Raw genomic sequence first — 22,213 nt, 5'->3', positions numbered from 1 at the left:
TACAAAAATAAAAATTTTAAAATGATATACCATTAAAAGACATATTACATTTTATTTATGTGAAATGTATTTTTGATGGAGACCTCCCTTAGAGAGCAACTTGTATAAACACAGCATACTATCATACATTTAGGACATGTAGCAACAAAGCAATATATACAGTGGGGCAAAAAAGTATTTAGTCAGCCAACAATTGGGCAAGTTCTCCCACTTAAAAAGATGAGAGAGGCCTGTAATTTTCATCATAGGTACACTTCAACTATGACAGACAAAATGAGGAAAAAATCCTGAAAATCACATTGTAGGATTTTTAATGAATTTATTTGCAAATTATGGTGGAAAATAAGTATTTGGTCAATAACAAAAGTTTATCTCAATACTTTGTTATATATCCTTTGTTGGCAATGACAGAGGTCAAACGTTTTCTGTAAGTCTTCACAAGGTTTTCACACACTGTTGCTGGTATTTTGGCCCATTCCTCCATGCAGATCTCCTCTAGAGCAGTGATGTTTTGGGGCTGTTGCTGGGAAACACGGACTTTCAACTCCTTCCAAAGATTTTCTATGGGGTTGAGATCTGGAGACTGGCTAGGCCACTCTTCAGACGGGCCTGGACATGTACTGGCTTAAGCAGGGGGACACGTCTGGCACTGCAGGATTTGAGTCCCTGGAAGCATAGTGTGTTACTGATGGTAGGCTTTGTTACTTTGGTCCCAGCTCTCTGCAGGTCATTCACTAGGTCCCCCCGTGTGGTTCTGGGATTTTTGCTCACCGTTCTTGTGATCATTTTGACCCCACGGGGTGAGATCTTGCGTGGAGCCCCAGATCGAGGGAGATTATCAGTGGTCTTTTATGTCTTCCATTTCCGAATAATTGCTCCCACAGTTGATTTCTTCAAACCAAGCTGCTTACCTATTGCAGATTCAGTCTTCCCAGCCTGGTGCAGGTCTACAATTTTGTTTCTGGTGTTCTTTGACAGCTCTTTGGTCTTGGCCATAGTGGAGTTTGGAGTGTGACTGTTTGAGGTTGGGGACAGGTGTCTTTTATACTGATAACAAGTTCAAACAGGTGCCATTAATACAAGTAACGAGTGGAGGACAGAGGAGCCTCTTAAAGAAGTTACAGGTCTGTGAGACCCAGAAATCTTGCTTGTTTGTAGGTGACCAAATACTTATTTTCCACCATAATTTGCAAATAAATAAATAAAAAATCCTACAATGTGATTTTCTGGATTTTTTTTCTCTCATTTTGTCTGTCATAGTTGAAGTGTACCTATGATGAAAATTACAGGCCTCTCTCATCTTTTTAAGTGGGAGAACTTGCACAATTGGTGGCTGACTAAATACTTTTTTGCGCCACTGTATATTTTGTGCAAATTTACAGGATTACTGGATGCGGAACCGTATAATAGTAGAATGAAAAGTACGTCGGAAGCTTTTTGTGAAGCTCTCTCTTTCATGGACGTTAGCTGACAATCAAAATACTGGAGTAAGTGGAATAACTTTTACATTTATTTTGTATTGAATCTTTGATTTCTATTTCCATGAAGTCTCTTGTCAGTAGGGTATTGATGTTGGATGTATATCCATTAGTAATGAAGTTAAGATGACAAGTTAGTGTGATGATGATTGAAGTGATGTTGAAACAGCCAGCTTGTCACTAACATCCGGAGGCTCAGTTAGCTACTTTAGCTAGATAAATAAGGTTGTGGAATGCATACTCTAGTTATTGCATTGTCGACACCTATTCCATAAACACGTTTGGCTGTTTTGTCAGCTACCTGCTTCGCATTTTATATAACGTTGAATGTTACAATAGCTAGTTAGGTAGGCTAGCAAAGTTACTAGCTAGCTAACTAGCACGCCTGTACAGCGGGTATAATTATCTTGTTAAAGCTAACCATATATATCCTAGCTAACTAGATAACTACTTTTACAACTCGCCAATAAAGACATTGGATTGCTAGGTCATTTCTGAGGGCTGAACGTACTCAACTATCTACAGTTCTGCAGTGGTCGATATGCAATGTATTCTGTACTTGCATGTACTGTTTATTTACTTATGTCTCTGATGGGCTTCGTGTTTGACTGTATTTGCAGTTGATGTTGGCCAATTTGTCAGCCATGATGACCCATGGGTTTAAGAGCAGTAAGCAAGACTTCATATTCGGACCATGGAAAGTGACTGCAGCAAAAACCCACATTATGAAGTCTAAGGACATTGAACGGTAACCTGGTCCAAGTATTTTGCCGATTTTTGTGTCAGACTAAACTTTTTCTTTAATGTTGTCTGTTTAGTATTCTTAAGGTTTAGTCTACATTGGGGAGCTTGTTTATCGACTTGGTCTTACTTTAAAGACTAGTAACCAAAATGGTTGCAAGTTCAAATCCCCGAGCTGACAAGGTACAAATCTGTCGTTCTGCCCCTGAACAGGCAGTTAACCCACAGTTCCTAGGCCGTCATTGAAAATAAGAATTTGTTCTGAACTGACTTGCCATGTTAAATAAAGGTCAAATAAATATTGTCAACTTACTTAGCTAGCTACATTGAGGTTAGTTGTTCAGGTTTCAATCTTGACAGTTTTGTCCCAGGTTAGGGGAGGAGATGCACATGCCCTCACTCCCAGAGATGCTGTTTGGGGACAACGTTCTACGCATTCAGCACACAGACGGCTATGGCATTGAGTTTAATGCCATCGATGCCCTCAAGAGGGTCAACAACATGCAGGACTCTGTGAAAGTGGCCTGTGCACAGGAATGGCAAGAGAGCAGGTACAACCACTATCATAATACCACTGTGATAACAATATCCACCTTCATTGTCTATATGCTTGTAAAATAAATACAACAAAAAATTGCATTTTTAAATTGTTTCGATAAAGTGTTGAATAATCAGTCAATTACCAGTCCCGTTATGGAGAATGGATCTGAGACTGTTGTCGTGTGGTTGTATTCCCAGGGCCGATTCTGAACACTCCAAAGAGGCTGTGAAACACTACGACTGGACATATACCACAGACTACAGAGGCACTTTGTTAGGAGAGGACCAGCAGATGAGGGTGAAAGGCCTTTCAGTTCACACTGTGGATACAATACAATATCCCAAACAAACACATTACAAAATAAGGGGCAAATCTTAATTTGAATTTAAGTCAAAATTGAACTTAGTCTCACATTGATACATGACTAAATGTATATTTGACATACAGTACCGGTCAAAGGTTTGGACACTTACTCATTACAGAGGTTTTTAGAATTTGTACTATTTTCTACATTGTAGAGTAATAGTGACAACATCAAAACTATGAAATAACACATGGTATCATGTACTAACCAAAAAAGTTAAACAAATCAAAATATTTTATTTGAGATGCTTCAAAGTAGCCACCCTTTGCTTCATGAGGTAGTCACCTGGAATGCATTTTCCTCACAGCGCAGGTTCAAATATATAAAAAATTAAAACCTTGAATGAGTAGGTGTGTCCAAACTGTTGACTGGTACTGTAAGTGGAAGACAGGATTCACCCACAAGTCATTGGCTGCGGTTCAGGTCGTCTATATTGCAAACTCCTGCCAGATCTATCGGTGATTAACATATCAACTAACCACACCATATGGTATATCAGTCTGATGCCCGGCTGCACCGTCAATGATGTGGAACACAACCATCGGCTGATGCAATGCAACAACTGCAATGTAGTCCGCCTGGAATGCAATGTTTCTTTCGCATAGGCACAATATTCATTAACTTATCTTAAGCTGTCAATTGCCTTATTCATTAGGATTCAAATTGAGGCAAACATGCCGAAACAACGAGAGACCTACCTACCTGAATGTGTCCAATAAAAAAAAAAAGTTCAGTTGCAAAACGTTTTGTTTTTTGCTACGGTTTGCACTAATAAATCACTCTTTATTCCATCAGGCGACAGAAACGTTGGAGCGCATCGACATGGAGAAGCTGAAGGCACGAGAACAGATCATGTTCTTCGATGACGTGCTGCTGTTTGAGGACGAGCTTCACGACCACGGCGTGTCCATGATCAGCGTCAAAATAGTGAGTGCCACTTTCAGACAGGAACTGACACTTTATGATGATGCACATTTGCCCCATATGATGTCTGTGGCTGTGTGACAAGCACCAAAGGACATGTCCTTGCGGGGGCTGTAAGACCAGGAATAAAAAAGGCTTTTTATATTCACCTATAGTACTTATGTTTAATGGATTTTCTTAAACGCTTGCATCTTTGAGAGACAGATTAATTTGTTCTGAGGAGATTTTGAAGAATGACTTACTCTCTTCGTACCCACTTGTGTGTGATACAGAGAGTGATGCCCACCAGTTTCTTCCTGCTTCTGCGGTTCTTCCTGCGGGTGGATGGAGTTCTGATCCGGATAAATGACACGCGGCTCTATCACGAGGCAAGTGTGACTGGGCTTTCCTGGGAAATGACAATCGATTAACGGTAACCACCAGAATGGATGTGCATTGGAATCAAATTCTGTGGATAACTTTAGTGATGTCCATTTCCTTCTATGTAACTTCAACTACATAATGGTTATGCCTACTTATGAAATGACTAATCGCTTACAGAGGTTTTCTTTACAGACTGGAAAGAATTACATGATCAGAGAGTTTAGCACTCGGGAAAGCAAAATTTCAGAATTGAAGGTGAGATTTTTCTTCTCTGTTTGAAAAGTACATGTGTAGCGGAAGTCCGCTGGCAAGTCAGAGCAAGCTCAGCATTGTGCAGTGACATCACTAAAATATTGTCCAAAACATTCATGCTACATGCGTATATGTCACTGTGCAGCTGATGCAATCATACCACTATTGTAAATAGAGAACAATTAGTCAATGGCAATATCTAGAAAAGACAACGGCATTTAGTTTCTCTCTCTTTGCCTTCCAGAACGTCCCTGCTGCTCTGTATACTGACCCCAACGAGATCGCCCAGCACTTAACTTTGAAGTTGACCGAGTGCGAGAAGTTGGAGCTCCCTGAGACAGGCCCCCATCCAGGGGACACAGAGGCCCCCCAGTGATGGAGAGCAGGCTCTGGTCCTGTGATTGGACATCAAATTCTCTCCTGCCTGGACTTAAGATGAGGGCCTGCCAACCAAGGCAGAGTTCATCCTCCCTCCGCTCTACAAAGAAATACATTTTTTTTTTTTTTTTTTTTTTTAATCAAAACACTGCACCTGCCTCCCTCCATACACAGGAAAAACAACAGTTAATGGAACTTCATTTTGGCATTTTCAAGTGGCCTCTTATTTTTAGTGTTTTCACATTTCCTCAACGTAAATATTTTGGTTGGAAAATTGTGATAATTGCGTCTTTTCTATTAGAACTCCACATAATGGGTTTGTTGAATTCCACAGAAAGTAGTCTGATATTTGAATGTTGTGCTATTATAGAGATCCATTCCTCATGTTATCAAAATGTTGAAAGAGCCAATGTGTAAATAAATTAACTTTTTGTATGTGTTTAATCTTTTACTGGACATTGGATCTTGATTAGAGGAGAACTCACTGCTGAAGTCGAGGAGCCCCTCTGTTGTGCATCTCACTTCAATGACATCTCCCTACCTTTCCCCCTTTTCAAACTAAGATTTTGATCTAGCTAGCTGTTGTAATAGAACGGTCTCCTTACAGAACCTGCTCAGCTCTGCTTGTTTTATTGTATTCAAGATAAATGTCAACTAATAAAAGTCTTTAGCCTTAAAATGCAAACATTTATTGTAGTGGTTGCGTATCATTTCTGTATTGAATACAATTTGGAAATAATCCACACTCGAGACATGTATCACCAGAGCGGAATGGAAAGTACTTGTTTGCCTTCGGACATTTTATGCTACAGGACAGAACATGATTCTCACGTGTAGCTCTCAAACCAAACTGATTTGGGAAAAGGTTGCGTTTATAGCTAATATGTGTTAAATCCGAAGGTGGGAACATAAGCAAAACAGGTAACGTTCGCTATGTTTTAGCATTATATAACATAAGCTACAGTTTGCAAGCTAGCTAACGTTAATTAACGTTAGCCCATAAACTTTTATTAGCTAGCTAACATTTGTATCTGAAGCTTGCTACAGTAGCTACATAACAGCAAGTATTTGCTATCGAACGGGCTATTCCAACTACACTGTTAATCTTAATTTGATAGCAATGCAAAATTGAAACGGCTAACTAGCTATCTTCTAATCTAATGCCACTGATGTAACGTTCTCTATCAGCTAAAGATGCCCAGGAACGGAAGAAAAGCAGCATCCGGAGATGAAGAGGTCGCTCCCAAACATAGGAAAACAGACTCCAATGGCGTCCCCTCTCCTTTCTGCTTCGACACCCCAGACACTGTCTTCCAGAGCCTAATTTCCCCAGTGGGACAGGAGGAATTTTTCACTGACTACTGGGAGAAGAAGCCCCTCCACCTCCAGAGGTCTGACCCAGGCCTGGCCTCCTACTACAAGTCTCTGTTCCAGCTTTCAGACCTGAAGGGGCTGTGCGCCCAGGGCCTGACGTATGCCAGAGACCTCAATGTGTGCCGCAGCGTCCAGGGCAACAAGACTGTGTTGAACAAGGAAGGCCGTGTCAACTACAGCCAGCTCAAAAAGGACTTCAACCAGAAGGCCACCATCCAGTTCCACCAGCCTCAGAGGTTTAAGGTGAGAGTAGTGGACATGTGTTTATCCACAGTGTTTTGTACTCCCGAGTCATGGGTTCTGGTCTGTGATAGTATGAAACAGGAGAACATGTTTTGTGCCTACTGAACATGCCTCTGCTCCTGTAGGGCCACAGTATGTGGGGAAGGGTTGTCCCAGCCTAGCATTATTACCTAAACACCTGATTCAGCTTGATTGTATTAATTATGACTGTTGATCAGTTGAATAAGGTATTATTAGATCTTGGCCTGCCAAAACTTCATCCCTGTAGAAAATGGAGCGAAGGTCCTAGTTAATGCAGCACTGTGGTAGTGGCTCTGTGGTAACAGAAAGGGACTGGTAATGACAGATTTCCTTTAGCTGAGATGTTGTTTAGCTCAGATTCAGATTTGCCTATTTTAAATGTGAATGCCTTGAATATGTTGGTGAACACAACATTAATTAAAATCTATTGCACAGATATCTGAACATCTTGATCATTCCATATTTGTGCAGCGCTGAACCCAATAGTTTTCTATTCTGAGATTCTAAGATGCCTGCTCTCCTCTAACTAACCGTGTGTCTCCAGGACGAGTTGTGGCGGATTCAGGAGAAGCTGGAGTGTTTCTTCGGCGCTCTTGTGGGCTCCAACGTCTACATCACCCCACAGGATTCCCAAGGGCTACCCCCACACTACGACGACGTGGAGGTACACCACTGAACTGGCCCCAAAATGGTCCACATCAGGGTAGTGTTCAGTGGGAACCAGAACATGTCATATCTACCCATAAGAAACTCAAATTTTACCCTTACATTTCAAATAATTTTGCTACAGTGTTCCCTACTGAACATAACCCTGGCTGCAACGTTTGTAGTATAGTTTGAGGGTTAGACAATATTTAAATGTTTACATACTCTTTTACCCACTTCATATGTATATGCTGTATTCTAGTAATCCTATATCTACTGCTGTACACCTTTCCTATTCATATTCTGTCCATACTGTCTACACACCATCATATATATACACACTGTGGGGCAAGAAAGTATTTAGTCAGCCACCAATTGTGCAAGTTCTCCCACTTAAAAAGATGAGGCCTGTAATTTTCATCATAGGTACACTTCAACTATGACAGACAAAATGAGAAGAAAAAAAATCCAGAAAATCACATTGTAGGATTTTTAATGAATTTATTTGCAAATTATGGTGGAAAATAAGTATTTGGTCACCTACCAACAAGCAAGATTTCTGGCTCTCACAGACCTGTAACTTCTTTAAGAGGCTCCTCTGTCCTCCACTCGTTACTTGTATTAATGGCACCTGTTTGAACTTGTTATCAGTATAAAAGACACTTGTCCACAACCTCAAACAGTCACACTCCAAACTCCACTATGGCCAATATATATATATTATATTTGATATGCCAGATCTGTCAAGTGGATGGATTATATTGGCAAAGGAGAAATGCTCACTAACAGGGATGTAAACACATATGCACAACATTTGAGAGAAATAAGCTTTTTGTGCATATAGAAAACTTCGGGCTCTTTTATTTCAGCTCATGAAACCAAAACTTTACATGATGCGTTTATATATTTTTTCGATATATATTTTTGTTCTATATATATATATATATATATATATATACTGCTCAAAAAAATAAAGGGAACTCTTAAACAACACAATGTAACTCCAAGTCAATCACACTTCTGTGAAATCAAACTGTCCACCTGTGGACGTCGGGCCCTCATACCACCCTCATGGAGTCTGTTTCTGACCGTTTGAGCAGACACATGCACATTTGTGGCCTGCTGGAGGTCATTTTGCAGGGCTCTGGCAGTGCTCCTCCTGCTCCTCCTTGCACAAAGGTGGAGATAGCGGCCCTGCTGCTGGGTTGTTGCCCTCCTACGGCCTCCTCCACATTTCCTGATGTAATGGCCTGTCTCCTGGTAGCGCATCCATGCTCTGGACACTACGCTGACAGACACAGCAAACCTTCTTACCACAGCTCGCATTGATGTTCCATCCTGATGAGCTGCACTACCTGAGCCACTTGTGTGGGTTGTAGACTCCGTCTCATGCTACCACTAGAGTGAAAGCACCGCCAGCATTCAAAAGTGACCAAAACATCAGCCAGGAAGCATAGGAACTGAGAAGTGGTCTGTGGTCAACACCTGCAGAACCACTCCTTTATTGGGTTGTCTTGCTAATTGCCTATAATTTCCACCTGTTGTCTATTCCACTTGCACAACAGCATGTGAAATTTATTGTCAATCAGTGTTGCTTCCTAAGTGGACCGTTTGATTTCACAGAAGTGTGATTGACTTGGAGTTACATTGTGTTTAAGTGTTCCCTTTATTTTTTTGAGCACTATATATATATATATATACATACATACATACATACATACATACATACATACATACATACAGTGCCTTGCGAAAGTATTCGGCCCCCTTGAACTTTGCGACCTTTTGCCACATTTCAGGCTTCAAACATAAAGATATAAAACTGTATTTTTTTGTGAAGAATCAACAACAAGTGGGGCACAATCATGAAGTGGAACGACATTTATTGGGTATTTCAAACTTTTTTAACAAATCAAAAACGGAAAAATTGGGCGTGCAAAATTATTCAGCCCCTTTACCTTCAGTGCAGCAAACTTTCTCCAGAAGTTCAGTGAGGATCTCTGAATGATCCAATGTTGACCTAAATGACTAATGATGATAAATACAATCCACCTGTGTGTAATCAAGTCTCCATATAAATGCACCTGCACTGTGATAGTCTCAGAGGTCCGTTAAAAGCGCAGAGAGCATCATAAAGAACAAGGAACACACCAGGCAGGTCCAAGATACTGTTGTGAAGAAGTTTAAAGCCGGATTTGGATACAAAAAGATTTCCCAAGCTTTAAACATCCCAAGGAGCACTGTGCAAGCGATAATATTGATATATGGAAGGAGTATCAGACCACTGCAAATCTACCAAGACCTGGCCGTCCCTCTAAACTTTCAGCTCATACAAGGAGAAGACTGATCAGAGATGCAGCCAAGAGGCCCATGATCACTCTGGATGAACTGCAGAGATCTACAGCTGAGGTGGGAGACTCTGTCCACAGGACAACAATCAGTCGTATATTGCACAAATCTGGCCTTTATGGAAGAGTGGCAAGAAGAAAGCCATTTCTTAAAGATATCCATAAAAAGTGTTGTTTAAAGTTTGCCACAAGCCACCTGGGAGACACACCAAACATGTGGAAGAAGGTGCTCTGGTCAGATGAAACCAAAATTGAACTTTTTGGCAACAATGCAAAACGTTATGTTTGGCGTAAAAGCAACACAGCTCATCACCCTGAACACACCATCCCCACTGTCAAACATGGTGGTGGCAGCATCATGGTTTGGGCCTGCTTTTCTTCAGCAGGGACAGGGAAGATAGTTAAAATTGATGGGAAGATGGATGGAGCCAAATACAGGACCATTCTGGAAGAAAACCTGATGGAGTCTGCAAAAGGGACGGAGATTTGTCTTCCAACAAGACAATGATCCAAAACATAAAGCAAAATCTACAATGGAATGGTTCAAAAATAAACATCCAGGTGTTAGAATGGCCAAGTCAAAGTCCAGACCTGAATCCAATCGAGAATCTGTGGAAAGAACTGAAAACTGCTGTTCACAAATGCTCTCCATCCAACCTCACTGAGCTCGAGCTGTTTTGCAAGGAGGAATGGGAAAAAATGTCAGTCTCTCGATGTGCAAAACTGATAGAGACATACCCCAAGCGACTTACAGCTGTAATCGCAGCAAAAGGTGGCGCTACAAAGTATTAACTTAAGGGGGCTGAATAATTTTGCACGCCCAATTTTTCAGTTTTTGATTTGTTAAAAAAGTTTGAAATATCCAATAAATGTCGTTCCACTTCATGATTGTGTCCCACTTGTTGTTGATTCTTCACAAAAAAATAAAGTTTTATATCTTTATGTTTGAAGCCTGAAATGTGGCAAAAGGTCGCAAAGTTCAAGGGGGCCGAATACTTTCGCAAGGCACTGTGTGTGTGTGTATATATATATATATATACACTGAACAAAAATAAAGGCATCATGTAAAGTTTTGGTTTCATGAGCTAAAATAAAAGATCCCGAAGTTTTCTATATGCACAAAAAGCTTATTTCTCTCAAATGTTGTGCATATGTGTTTACATCCCTGTTAGTGAGCATTTCTCCTTTGCTAATATAATCCATCCACTTGACAGATCTGGCATATCAAGAAGCTGATTAAACAGGTGCACCTTGTGCTGGGGACAATAAAAGTATACTTTAAAATGTTCAGTTTTGTCACACAACAAAAGGCTACAGATGTCTCAAGTTTTGAGGGAGTGTGCAATTGGCATGCTGACTGCAGGAATGTCCACCAGAGCTGTTGCTAGAGAATTGAATGTTAATTTCTCTACCAGAAGTGTCGTTTTAGAGAATTTGGCAGTAAGTCGAACAAAACACAGACCATCTCAGGGAAGCTCATCTGTGTGCTTGTCATGCTCTGGATCAAATTGTACAACGACGTGTTCCAGTTCCCGCCAATATCAAGCAACTTCACACAGCCATTGAAGAGGAGTGGGACAACATTCCACTGCCCTCAATCAACAGTCTGATTATCTCTATGCAAAGGAGATGTGTCACTCTACATGAGGCAAATGCTGGTCACAGCAGATACTGACTGGTTTTCTGATCCATGCCCCTACCATTTGTTTAAGGTATCTGTGACCAACAGATGCCTATCTGTATTCCCAGTCATGTGAAATCCATAGATTATGGCCTAAAGAATGTATTTCAATTGACGGATTTCCTTATATGAACTGTAAATGTTTTAAATTGTTACATGTTGCTTTTATTTTTGTTCAGTGTATATATTTATATTCTGGACACAGACATTGCTCATTATGCCATTTCTACATTTCTTTCTTAGAATTTTGGGGATTTGTGTGTATTGTTTTGTAATGTTCGGTATAACTGTTTGATCTAGAAACAAGTATTTTGCTGCACCTGCGATAACATCTGCTAAATATGTGTACGCCTTTCCCCAGGTGTTTATCCTCCAGTTGGAGGGCGAGAAACATTGGCGTCTGTACAGCCCCACGGTGCCCCTGGCCAGAGAGTACTGCGTGACGCTTGAGGAGCGCATCGGCAGCCCCACACACGACATCATACTGAAGGTACGTTAGGAGCAGGGTGACGCTGCCCATAATCTGTGTCAGTTTGCATTTATTGGGGGCAATTGCGACATACATTTTGGAACTTTAAAATTAATGATATACAGTCGTGACCAAAAGTTGAGAGAATGACACGAATATACATTTTCACAAAGTCTGCTGCCTCAGTGTCTTTAGATATTTTTGTCAGATGTTACTATGGAATGCTGAAGTATAATTGCAAGCAGTGTCAAAGGCTTTTATTGACAATTACATGAAGTTGATGCAAAGAGTCAATATTTGCAGTGTTGACCCTTCTTTTTCAAGACCTCTGCAATCCATCCTGGCATGCTGTCAATTAACTTCTGGGCCACATCCTGACTGATGGCAGCTCATTCGTGCATAATCAATGCTTGGGGTTTGTCAGAATTTGTGGGTTTTTGTTTGTCCACCCGCCTCTTGAGGATTGACCACAAGTTCTCAATGGGATTAACCTCTCTGGGATATGTGGGACGCCCCACCTGGCCAAAAGCCAAGGAAAATGCAGAGCACCAAAATCAAATAAATTACTATAAAAATCTAACTTTCATTAAATCACACATGAAAGATAGCAAATTAAAGCTACACTTGTTGTGAATCCAGCCAACATGTCAGATTTCAAAAAGGCTTTTCGGCGAAAGCAAACGATGCTATTATTTGAAGATAGCACCTCCGTAAACAAAGAGAGAAACCATATTTCAACCCTGCAGACGCAACACAAAACACAGAAATAAAAATATAATTCATGCCTTACCTTTGACGAGCTTCTTTTGTTGGCACTCCAATATGTTCCATAAACATCACAAATGGTCCTTTTGTTCGATTAATTCCGTCGATTATATATCCAAAATGTCAATTTATTTGGTGCGTTTGATCCAGAAAAACACTGGTTCCAACTTGCGCAACGTGACTACAAAATATCTCAAAAGTTACCTGTACACTTTGCCAAAACATTTCAAACTACTTTTGTAATACAACTTTAGGTATTTAACGTAAATAATCAATAAAATTGAAGACGAGATGATCTGTGTTCAATACAGGAGGAAAACAAACTGTAGCTAGCTTTCTGGTCACGCGCCTCTATCTAACAGTACACTTCAAGTAACCCTTGTTCAAGATGGCCGTACCTCTTCATTACACAAAGGAATAACCTCAACCATTTTCTAAAGACTGTTGACATCCAGTGGAAGCGATAGGAACTGCAAGAAGGTCCCTTTAGAAATCTGGATTCCCAATGAAAACCCATTGAAAAGAGTGACCTCAAAAAACAAAAATCTGAATGGTTTGGCCTCGGGGTTTCGCCTACTAAATAAGTTCTGTTATACTCACAGACATGATTAAAACAGTTGTAGAAACTTCAGAGTGTTTTCTATCCAAATCCACTAATAATATGCATATCTTATCTTCTGGGGATGAGTAGCAGGCAGTTGAATTTGGGCATGCATTTCATCCGGATGTGAAAATACTGCCCCCTGTCACGAAGAAGTTAAGGTCTGTGGAGTTTCCTGGCCATGGACCCAAAATATCAATGTTTTGTTCCCCAAGTCACTTAGGTATCATTTTTGCCTCATGGCAAGGTGCTCCATCATGCTGGAAAAGACATTATTCGTCACCAAACTGTTCCTGGATGGTTGGAAGAAGTTGCTCTCGGAGGATGTGTTTGTACCATTCTTTAATCATGGCTGTGTTCTTAGGCAAAATTGTGAGTGAGCCCACTCCCTTGGCTGAGGAGCAACCCCACACATGAATGGTCTCAGGATGCTTTTCCGTTGGCATGACATAGGACTGATGGTAGCGCTCACCTTGTCTTCTCCAGACAAGCTTTTTTCCAATTGAGCCCAGGTGCATCCTACTTCCATTGATCATCATTGATGTTTTTACAACTTGATTGGAGTCCACCTGTGGAATATTCAATGAATTGGGCATGATTTGGATAGGCACACAACTGTCTATATAAAGGTCCCACAGTTGACAGTGCATGTCAGAGCAAAAACCAGTTCTTGAGGTCGAAGGAATGGTCCGTAGAGCTCAGAGACAGGATTGTGTCGGCACAGATCTGCATCGCCAGGCACGACTCCAACACCATCATTACGTGTGCAGACAACACAACAGTGGTAGGCCTGATCAACGACGAGACAGCCTATAGGGAGGAGGTCAGAGACCTGGCCGGGTGTTGCCAGAATAACAACCTGTCCCTCAACGTAATCAAGACATAGGAGATGATTGTGGACTACAGGAAAAGGAGGACCGAGCACGCCCCCATTCTCATCGACGGGGCTTTAGTGGAGCAGGTTGAGAGCTTCAAGTTCCACTTCACCAACAAACTAGAATGGTCCAAACACACCAAGACAGTTGTGAAGAGGGCACGACAAAACCTATTTCCCTCAGGAGACTGAAAAGATTTGGCATGGGTCCTCAGATCCTCAAAAAGTTCTACAGCTGCAACATCGAAAGCATCTTGACTGTTTGGATCACTGCCTGGTATGGCAACTGCTCGTCCTCCGACCGCAAGGCACTACAGAGGGTAGTGCGTACGGCCCAGTGCATCACTAAGCTGAGCTGCCTGCCACCCAGGACCTCTACACCAGGCGGTGTCAGAGGAGGGCCCTAAAAATTGTCAAAGATTTCCGCCGCCCTAGTCATAGACTGTTCTCTGCTACCGCATGGCAAGCGGTACCGGTGCACCAAGTCTAGGACCAAAAGGCTTCTCAACAGCTTTTATACCCCCAAGCCATAAGACTCCTGAACAGGTAATCAAATGGCTACCTGGACTATTTGCATTGTGTCCCGCCTTTGTGGTAGAGTGGCCAGGCGAAAGCTACTCCTCAGTAAAAGGCACATGACAGCCCGATTGGAGTTTGCCAAAAGGCACCAAAATATTTGCTGGTCTGGTGAAACCAAGATTGAACTATTTGGCCTGAATGCCAAGCATCACGCCTGGAGGAAACCTGGCACCATCCCTATGGTTAAGCATGATGGTGGCAGCATCATGCTGTGGGGATGTTTTTCAGCGGCAGGGACTGGGAAACCCAGTCAGGATCGAGGCAAAGATGAACGGAGAAAAGTACAGAGAGATCCTTGATGAAAACCTGCTCCAGGGCTCTCAGGACCTCAGACTGGGGCGAAGGTACACCTTCCAACAGTATAACGCCCCTAAGCACACAGCCAAGATAATGCAGGAGTGGCTTCGGGACAAGTCAATGTTCTTGAGTGGTCCAACTAGAGCCTGGACTTGAACCCAATCGAAAATCTCTGGAGAGACCTGAAAATATCTGTGCAGCGATTCTCCCCATTCAACCTGACAGAGCTTGAGAGGATCTGCAGAGAAGAATGGGAGAAGCTCCCCAAATATTGGTGTGCCAAGCTTGTAGCGTCATACCCAAGAAGACTCGAGGCTGTAATCGCTACCAAAGGAACTTCAACAAAGTACTAAGTAAAGGGTCTGAATACTTATGTAAATGTGATATTTCATTTGATTTGATTTTCTTTACCAGTATCGCAGAATACATAGACTCTTTGGTCCTGTACAAACTTGCTATATGTCAAATATTGTGTGCTATAGCTTGGAAAATAAATAAATGTGACTGGATGACAACATGATGTTTGTTTCCAATAGTAGGGCTATTTTCCTATAGAAGTTTGTTTCCTTGCCACGATATTGAGTATCGATATTGAGTATCGCCCTACTGATGTTGTCCCGGCCCAACTATAAATGCCTCATGAGCTTAGTTTAACAGTCATACACTATCAGAACCCAACATTTAAGCCTGTTTTACTTCATTGTTTGCAAACAATGTAATTGTAAACAAACACTGTGTAGCTTCAAAACAAGTTTTAACCATCATTTTAAAACCATGGACGGTCAGTCCTTGCATCCATAGCTTTGTCTATGAATTTGACCAAAACAGTGGCAGGGTGATCACGCTTTAGGGGTTTCCTGTCGACTAAACAAAACCAATGTCTCTCTAGGCAAGACCAGTCAAAGGCCACAACCCGAAAATAATCCACAGTAGTGGACTTAAGAGTCTTGATCCACATTTGGAAAACGCTTCATTGGAGTATTTTGCAACGTAGTCTGACTTGTGGCCTGAGCTATTGAGGTTAAGTGAGGGGGTGTTTGTCCTTTTTTTCCATAGGCAGGTGATCTGCTCTACTTCCCCAGAGGAACCATCCATCAGGCGGACACCCCCGTGGGAGTGGATCATTCTACCCACCTAACCCTCAGTACCTACCAGAACACGTACGTGAGACTCACTGTGGCACCTAAGAAATTGATACCAGCGACCCTCTGGTTGTGAACTCATTCCTTGAAAAGTAATACGCACAACGCTCGCACACTATTAAAAACCTGATATTTTATTTATACAGCTATTAATATCATGTTTCAGCCATCAATGGCCTTAGTCAGAATTTGCCAACTCGTAGCCTGACGGATCTTCCCCTGGGTTTCGAACTGGCTATACCTCTCTAACCTCAATGCTATCTCAGCCCCACCACTTCTTCATTCTCTCATTTTAAACAATGGAAATTCATAATCTTGATGTGTAAAGTTACTTAAACTTTTTTCACCTCAGGTCATGGGGAGACTATCTGGCCAACGTGTTCCCCAATTTCTTGTATGACTCCCTTAAGACCAGTGACATCACCAGGAGGGTAGGCATGCCCAGGAGAATCTTGATGGTGAGGTCCGCTTCCGTACTCTGTTCCAACACTTAAACATTTCATCCTTCCTTCTGTCCTTCCTTGAGGGAAACACTCATCTGCCATGGTCAGATTGGTGAATGTGAGTGATAACTTACAGTTCAGTGAATTACCTAAAGGAGGAATAAGGAATTTGCACTGAACGATGTGTTGAATGTTTAATGTCTAAACTTTAGTTCTCACTGGTTGCATGTTCTGCTAAATTTCATTTCATAATAGAAATGACAATGTATGCCTATTGAAAATAATTGTGTCCTATCTGCGTAGTTCAGTCTTACCTACTGCTATCTATTAAGCACTATAACATTGTGTGTGTACAAGGGAGCCAACGCAGCCCCAGACACAAGCAGGCAGTTGGCCTCATTATTGAGGAGCGTGGCAGATCAGATGGAGAGGGGCGAACACGAACTCCGTGCCGGGGACATGAAGAGGGACTTTGCCCTCCACAGACTGCCACCTTACACACCAGGGCAAGATGACATCTCATTATCAGGTGTGTGTCTTGCTGAATAATATTTAAAAGTCCAATGACTAGAATGTTTATTACAGACAGTGTGTGTTGCCCATAGAATGTGAAACAGTAACTGGACACAGCCATATAATGAGATATGAATACATTTAAATTAGAAAAGGACAGTGGTGTTTTTCTACTAAGAAGTGATGTTTCTGTACAGGCTACAGATATGCATTTAAATAGTGATGTGCATTGATACTTTAGAATGCGCCTCTTATGTTTTTCTGACAGACTTAACATATTTGTTAACATCTGTCCGGACGCTTGCTGAATCTGAGCTAAGCAGGGAGAGTAACATTTATAGTAAGGTCTGGAAAATAGTGTTGGGGCATTGAATATGGATAGGTACAGTATCGCTAGCCACTTTGTTCTGGATCGGGGTCTTTCTTTAAATAATGGGTCTAATGTGTGACATTGGGATCAAAATTTCAAACTGGTTTGAAACAAATTATTTTCCATGCAGGTCCTCGTGTACTTTGAAGAATATATGCAAATTGATCAATAACTCCACCTATACAACATAGGCCTAGGACTATACATCCTTTAAGCAGGGTTCATACAGACATTGGCAAGTCAAATTCATGGACTTTTTCATGCACTTAATTGTAATTTTCAAGGACATCAATATTATACAATTGTGCGGCAGGTAGCCTTGCTGTTAAGAGCATTGGGCCAATAACCGAAAGGTTGCCGGTTTGAATCCCCGAGCAGACTGAAAAATATGTCTGTGCCATTGAGCAAGACACTTAACCCTAATTGCTCCTGTAAGTCTATCTGGATAAGAGTGTGCTAAATGACTAAGATGTAATAATTTACATTTATGTACAGTGGTGGTCGAAAGTTTACATACACTTAGGTTGGAGTCAATAAAACTTGTTTTTCAACCACTCCATACATTTCTTGTTAACAAACTATAGTTTTGGGAAGTCGGTTAGGACATCTATGTTGTGCATGACACATGTAATTTTTCCAACAATTGTTTACAGACAGATTATTTAACTTATAATTCATTGTATCACAATTCCAGTGGGTCAGAAGTTTATATACACAAAGTTGACTATGCCTTTAAACAGCTTGGAAATTGGAGGTGTACCTGTGGATGTATTTCAAGGCCTACCTTCAAACTCAGTGCCACTTTGCTTGACATCATGGGAAAATTAAAATAAATCAGCTAAGACCTCAGGGGGAAAAAATGTAGACCACAAGTCTGGTCCATCCTTGGGAGCATTTTTCCAAACGCCTGAAGCTACCACGTTCATCTGTACAAACAATAGTACGCAAGTATTAACACCATGGGACCACATAGCCGTCATTCCGCTCAGGAAGGAGACGCATTCTGTCTCCTAGAGATGAACAAACTTTGGTGAGAAATGTATGAATCAATTACAGAACAACAGCAAAGGACCCTGTGAAGATGCTGGAGGAAACAGGTACAAAAGTATCTATATCCACAGTAAAACAAGTCCTATATCGACATAACCTGAAAGGCCGCTCAGCAAGGAAGAAGCCACTGCTCCAAATCCGCCATAAAAAATACAGACTACGGTTTGCAACTGCACATGGGGACAAAGATCGTACTTTTTGGAGAAATGTCCTCTGGTCTGATGAAACAAAATAGAACTGTTTGGCCATAATGACCATTGTTATGTTTGGAGGAAAAAGGAAAAATTCACATAATAGATTGCATCATGAGGCAGGAAAATTATGTGGATATATTGAAGCAACAAAATGGGCCAAAATTCCCCCAACTTATTGTGGGAAGCTTGAGGAAGGCTATCATAAAGTTTGACCCAAGTTAAAGAATTTAAAGGCAATGCTACCAAATACTAATTGAGTGTATGTAAACTTCTGACCCACTGGGAATGTGATGAAATAAATAAATGCTGAAATAAATAATTCTCTCTACTATTATTCTGACATTCTTAAAATAAAGTGGTGATCTTAACTGACCTATGACAGGGAATTTTTACTCTGATTAAATGTCAGGAATTGTGAAAAACTGAGTTGAAATGTATTTGGCTAAGGTGTATGTAAACTTCCGACTTCAACTGTACATATGGCTCTGGGAAAAAATTAAGACCACTGCAAAATGATCAGTTTCACTGGTTTTGTTATTTATAGGTAGGTATGTGTTTGGGTTAAATGAACATTTTTGTTTTATAACAACAAGAAGGATGCAGTGTTGTCTGACCTCGAATACTGCAAGACAACACAATACTAATGTTTTAATTTAGGAAGAGTTCAGAAATCAATATTTGGTGTAAATCAGGGTTATTCCAATCACAGCTTTCATGCATGACTTTATGCCATTCCTGGTGCAAAAATTCCAGAGGTTTTCAACAGCTGTAATAAGTTGTCCAGCGTAGGAAATCCTCACAGTATCACAGTTTATAGAAAGACCAGTCACCATCTTGCTGAAACCAAGCTTTTGGAACCAATGCTTGTGCTGTAAATAATAAAGCAAGGAGACTTATTCCATGGTCAAATCCTGCCTCTTGTAGATCTGAAAGATTTATCTCAGTAATATGGTACCTGTCATTACCAAAGGCGAAGAAAGCAGCACAAAACTTTAGCACCTTCCTTCAGAACCAAGAGTATTAAGTTTCAACTCCCGAGTGGCACAGCGGTCTAAGGCACTGCATCTCAGTGTTAGAGGCATCACTACAGACCCTGGTTTGATCCCAGGCTGTATCACAACCGGCCGTGGTCGGAATCCCATAGGGCGGCGCACAATTGGCACAGATTCGTCCGGATTAAGGGAGGGTTTGACCGGGGTAGGCCGCCATTGTAAAATAAGAATTTGTTCTTAACTGACTTGCCTAGTTAAATTAAAGGTTAATAAGTAACAAGAGTATTAAGTAACTAATATGGTACAACTTATCCAATCCTCTCAGAGCTACAAGAAGTTCCCAGGAGGAGTTTATTGGGCATGAGTGTACATGTATTAGCCTAGGTCCTTCTGTCTATTTCTGTGTGTGTGTTCTTCACAGCTGGAAAGATGCCTGCTTTAGAAGATACGGTGTGTCTGAGGTTTAAAGACCACATCCTGGTGTCTTTAGAGACGTGTCAAAGCCCATCAGTAAGTGCCTTCAGTTTTAACAGTTTACATATTTTACCTAGCTGCTCTTGGACTAAAGTGTGTTTGTGTGTGTTTAGGATGGGTCGGTATCGTTGGTGGTTGATGTGATGCACTCTCTGAGGAACAGAAGGGAGAAACATATGATGGGACAGAGTGGGGATGATGATGATAGTGGTGGTGATGATGATAGTGGTGAAGAGGAGGAAGATGCACCCTCTGAGGTAACTTGGCACATTTTGCATAGACAATGTACTTAGTTGACAATATGGATATAGGATTTGAGTTAAAGTACCTCTACCATTTGGATATTATATAGGATTCTTAAAGTAGATTATACACTGCCAGTCAGCCAGGATTTGAATGGTTTATGAATGAAGATGTTTGTGTTACTGTAATTTATATTGACTCTCATCAAAGTATCGAATCAGAAGCTATATGTCTGTAGATAAGGCCCAATTCCTGATATTTTGTTTACACAGGCAAAATGCATGGTCATTTCTGAAACTGTCTGTAAAGTTGTCTGTCTGTCATAACTCTCCGCCTATCTCCTAGACCCCCGGCATGACCTTCCCCTTCGAAGACCTCCCGGCCATCAGGCAGCTGCAGGCGGGACAGCCCATCCCTGTGTCTCAGCTAAAAAGGCAATTGGACAATGACAAAGTCCAGATGGCCCTGGTGCTCTGGTCGGAGGGCCTGCTGGAGGTGTGCTAATACCCCAACAGCATACTCTGACCCCAACAACCACTGCTTTCCATTTGGTCACACAATAAATCAAGAGTCCTTTATTCTACGGTTTACTTCATCTAATTTAAATGTGTGCGGTGTGGTTTGTGTGTGTGTCTGTTTACAGATCTGAAACAACTGTAAATGTAATATTGTAACACACTCTATCGACTGGAAACACATCAAATACATCAACATTACTTGGGCAAAGCGGGGGAGTAGACACGGGGATGTGGTTGGCTCGGTCTGAGTCTGCTCATAGGCTCTTAACACCCCCAGACCTTCCAATGCAAAGTGTCTGTATGCAAACAGACTTTCTTGGTTCCACAGGTACACTGTAGTTGAAGAGATCTGTGAACTTAGGCTGGATGATATGTGCTCTGAGGAGAGCAGCAGTTATCAGACCTGGCCTTTCTGCCACCCTAGGCATGACAAAAAACATTACCCCCCATTTCCAAAAAAATAGAATAGTCCCAGTAAGCAAGTTTGAAAATATTTATTTTCCAGAAGTTAGGTTCAATTTAGGTTCTAAATGAAAGTTGAAACCTGAACCAAACATGGAAGGACAGTGCCTTGCGAAAGTATTCGGCCCCCTTGAACTTTGTGACCTTTTGCCACATTTCAGGCTTCAAACATAAAGATATAAAACTGTATGTTTTTGTGAAGAATCAACAACAAGTGGGACACAATCATGAAGTGGAACGACATTTATTGGATATTTCAAACTTTTTTAACAAATCAAAAACTGAAAAATTGGGCGTGCAAAATTATTCAGCCTGAAGTTAATACTTTGTAGCGCCACCTTTTGCTGTGATTACAGCTGTAAGTCGCTTGGGGTATAGCCCAAATTAAGGCTGGTCCAGCCAGACTGGACAAAATCTAGGCCAAACATAGACGTCTATGATTGGTTCAGATATGGTCAGGACTAAAAAACCAATGTGGAAATCTAGGCCGGTCTGGACAGGACCAAAAAATATGTCAAAGGCATCGGTCTGTGTGTACTGGGGTGTAGCCTACAGTGTCTGCCTGCAATGGAATTTTATGAATGCCCATTAATGTGGTAGGCATAATGTTTGTGAAACACCAAAAGCCTGCTGGTCCAGATGGGACCAAAAAAATACGCATAAAAGACGTCTTTGTCGGTCCTTGCTTATACACTAGGGTTTAGGCTACATGTCTGGTTGCATTGGAATTTTATGAATGCCCATCTGCGGTAGGCCCACCGTTTGTAAAACAGGCCGTTGCATTGGCTTTAGTCCTGATTCCTGTGACGAATGAATGGCTATTTATAAGATGAATATCAGCAGCTACACAACGTTATCAGGAGTTATCCTGGGC

At 41.3% G+C, this 22,213-nt stretch overlaps 2 protein-coding genes across 4 annotated transcripts; both read left to right on the top strand.

The window, feature by feature from the left end:
* Positions 1–1,350: 1,350 nt before the first annotated feature.
* LOC112228379 (TIP41-like protein) lies at positions 1,351–5,730 on the top strand. 3 transcript variants are annotated; one of them, XR_002950037.2, is made up of 8 exons: positions 1,351–1,487; positions 2,099–2,226; positions 2,591–2,770; positions 2,958–3,057; positions 3,920–4,051; positions 4,321–4,460; positions 4,604–4,666; positions 4,908–5,730. XR_002950037.2 is itself a non-coding variant. In XM_024393649.2 (8 exons), the coding sequence occupies exons 2-8, from the start codon at positions 2,102–2,104 to the stop codon at positions 5,037–5,039; spliced, it is 828 nt and encodes a 275-aa protein (XP_024249417.1). In that variant the 5' UTR covers positions 1,351–1,487; positions 2,099–2,101; the 3' UTR covers positions 5,040–5,730. The 3 variants fall into 3 exon arrangements, 2 of the variants coding, with proteins under 2 accessions (XP_024249417.1, XP_042165239.1); XM_024393649.2 differs by having other exon boundaries at positions 4,321–4,416; XM_042309305.1 differs by having other exon boundaries at positions 4,321–4,416; positions 4,589–4,666.
* A 73-nt stretch (positions 5,731–5,803) lies between these two features.
* Positions 5,804–20,937, top strand: riox2 (ribosomal oxygenase 2). The gene is made up of 10 exons (XM_024393648.2): positions 5,804–5,962; positions 6,230–6,658; positions 7,224–7,343; positions 11,715–11,843; positions 15,995–16,098; positions 16,433–16,538; positions 16,881–17,052; positions 20,064–20,152; positions 20,230–20,373; positions 20,705–20,937. The coding sequence occupies exons 2-10, from the start codon at positions 6,236–6,238 to the stop codon at positions 20,861–20,863; spliced, it is 1,446 nt and encodes a 481-aa protein (XP_024249416.1). The 5' UTR covers positions 5,804–5,962; positions 6,230–6,235; the 3' UTR covers positions 20,864–20,937.
* Positions 20,938–22,213: the final 1,276 nt, after the last annotated feature.

Source organism: Oncorhynchus tshawytscha, linkage group LG30 (genome assembly GCF_018296145.1).
Source record: "Oncorhynchus tshawytscha isolate Ot180627B linkage group LG30, Otsh_v2.0, whole genome shotgun sequence".
Classification (NCBI taxonomy): domain Eukaryota; kingdom Metazoa; phylum Chordata; class Actinopteri; order Salmoniformes; family Salmonidae; genus Oncorhynchus; species Oncorhynchus tshawytscha.
Note: the sequence above shows the minus strand (reverse complement) of the source record. Positions and strands in the feature narration are given on the sequence as shown.

Excerpts from the sequence above, each read along its gene's own strand:
- riox2 (XM_024393648.2), top strand. The coding sequence starts at position 6,236 with ATGCCCAGGAACGGAAGAAAAGCAGCATCCGGAGATGAAGAGGTCGCT. Across the intron at positions 7,344-11,714 it reads CACACTACGACGACGTGGAG|GTGTTTATCCTCCAGTTGGA; the intron begins GTACACCACTGA and ends GCCTTTCCCCAG. Across the intron at positions 20,374-20,704 it reads AGGAAGATGCACCCTCTGAG|ACCCCCGGCATGACCTTCCC; the intron begins GTAACTTGGCAC and ends CCTATCTCCTAG.
- LOC112228379 (XM_042309305.1), top strand. The coding sequence starts at position 2,102 with ATGTTGGCCAATTTGTCAGCCATGATGACCCATGGGTTTAAGAGCAGT. Across the intron at positions 3,058-3,919 it reads GAGAGGACCAGCAGATGAGG|GCGACAGAAACGTTGGAGCG; the intron begins GTGAAAGGCCTT and ends TTATTCCATCAG. Across the intron at positions 4,667-4,907 it reads GCAAAATTTCAGAATTGAAG|AACGTCCCTGCTGCTCTGTA; the intron begins GTGAGATTTTTC and ends TTTGCCTTCCAG.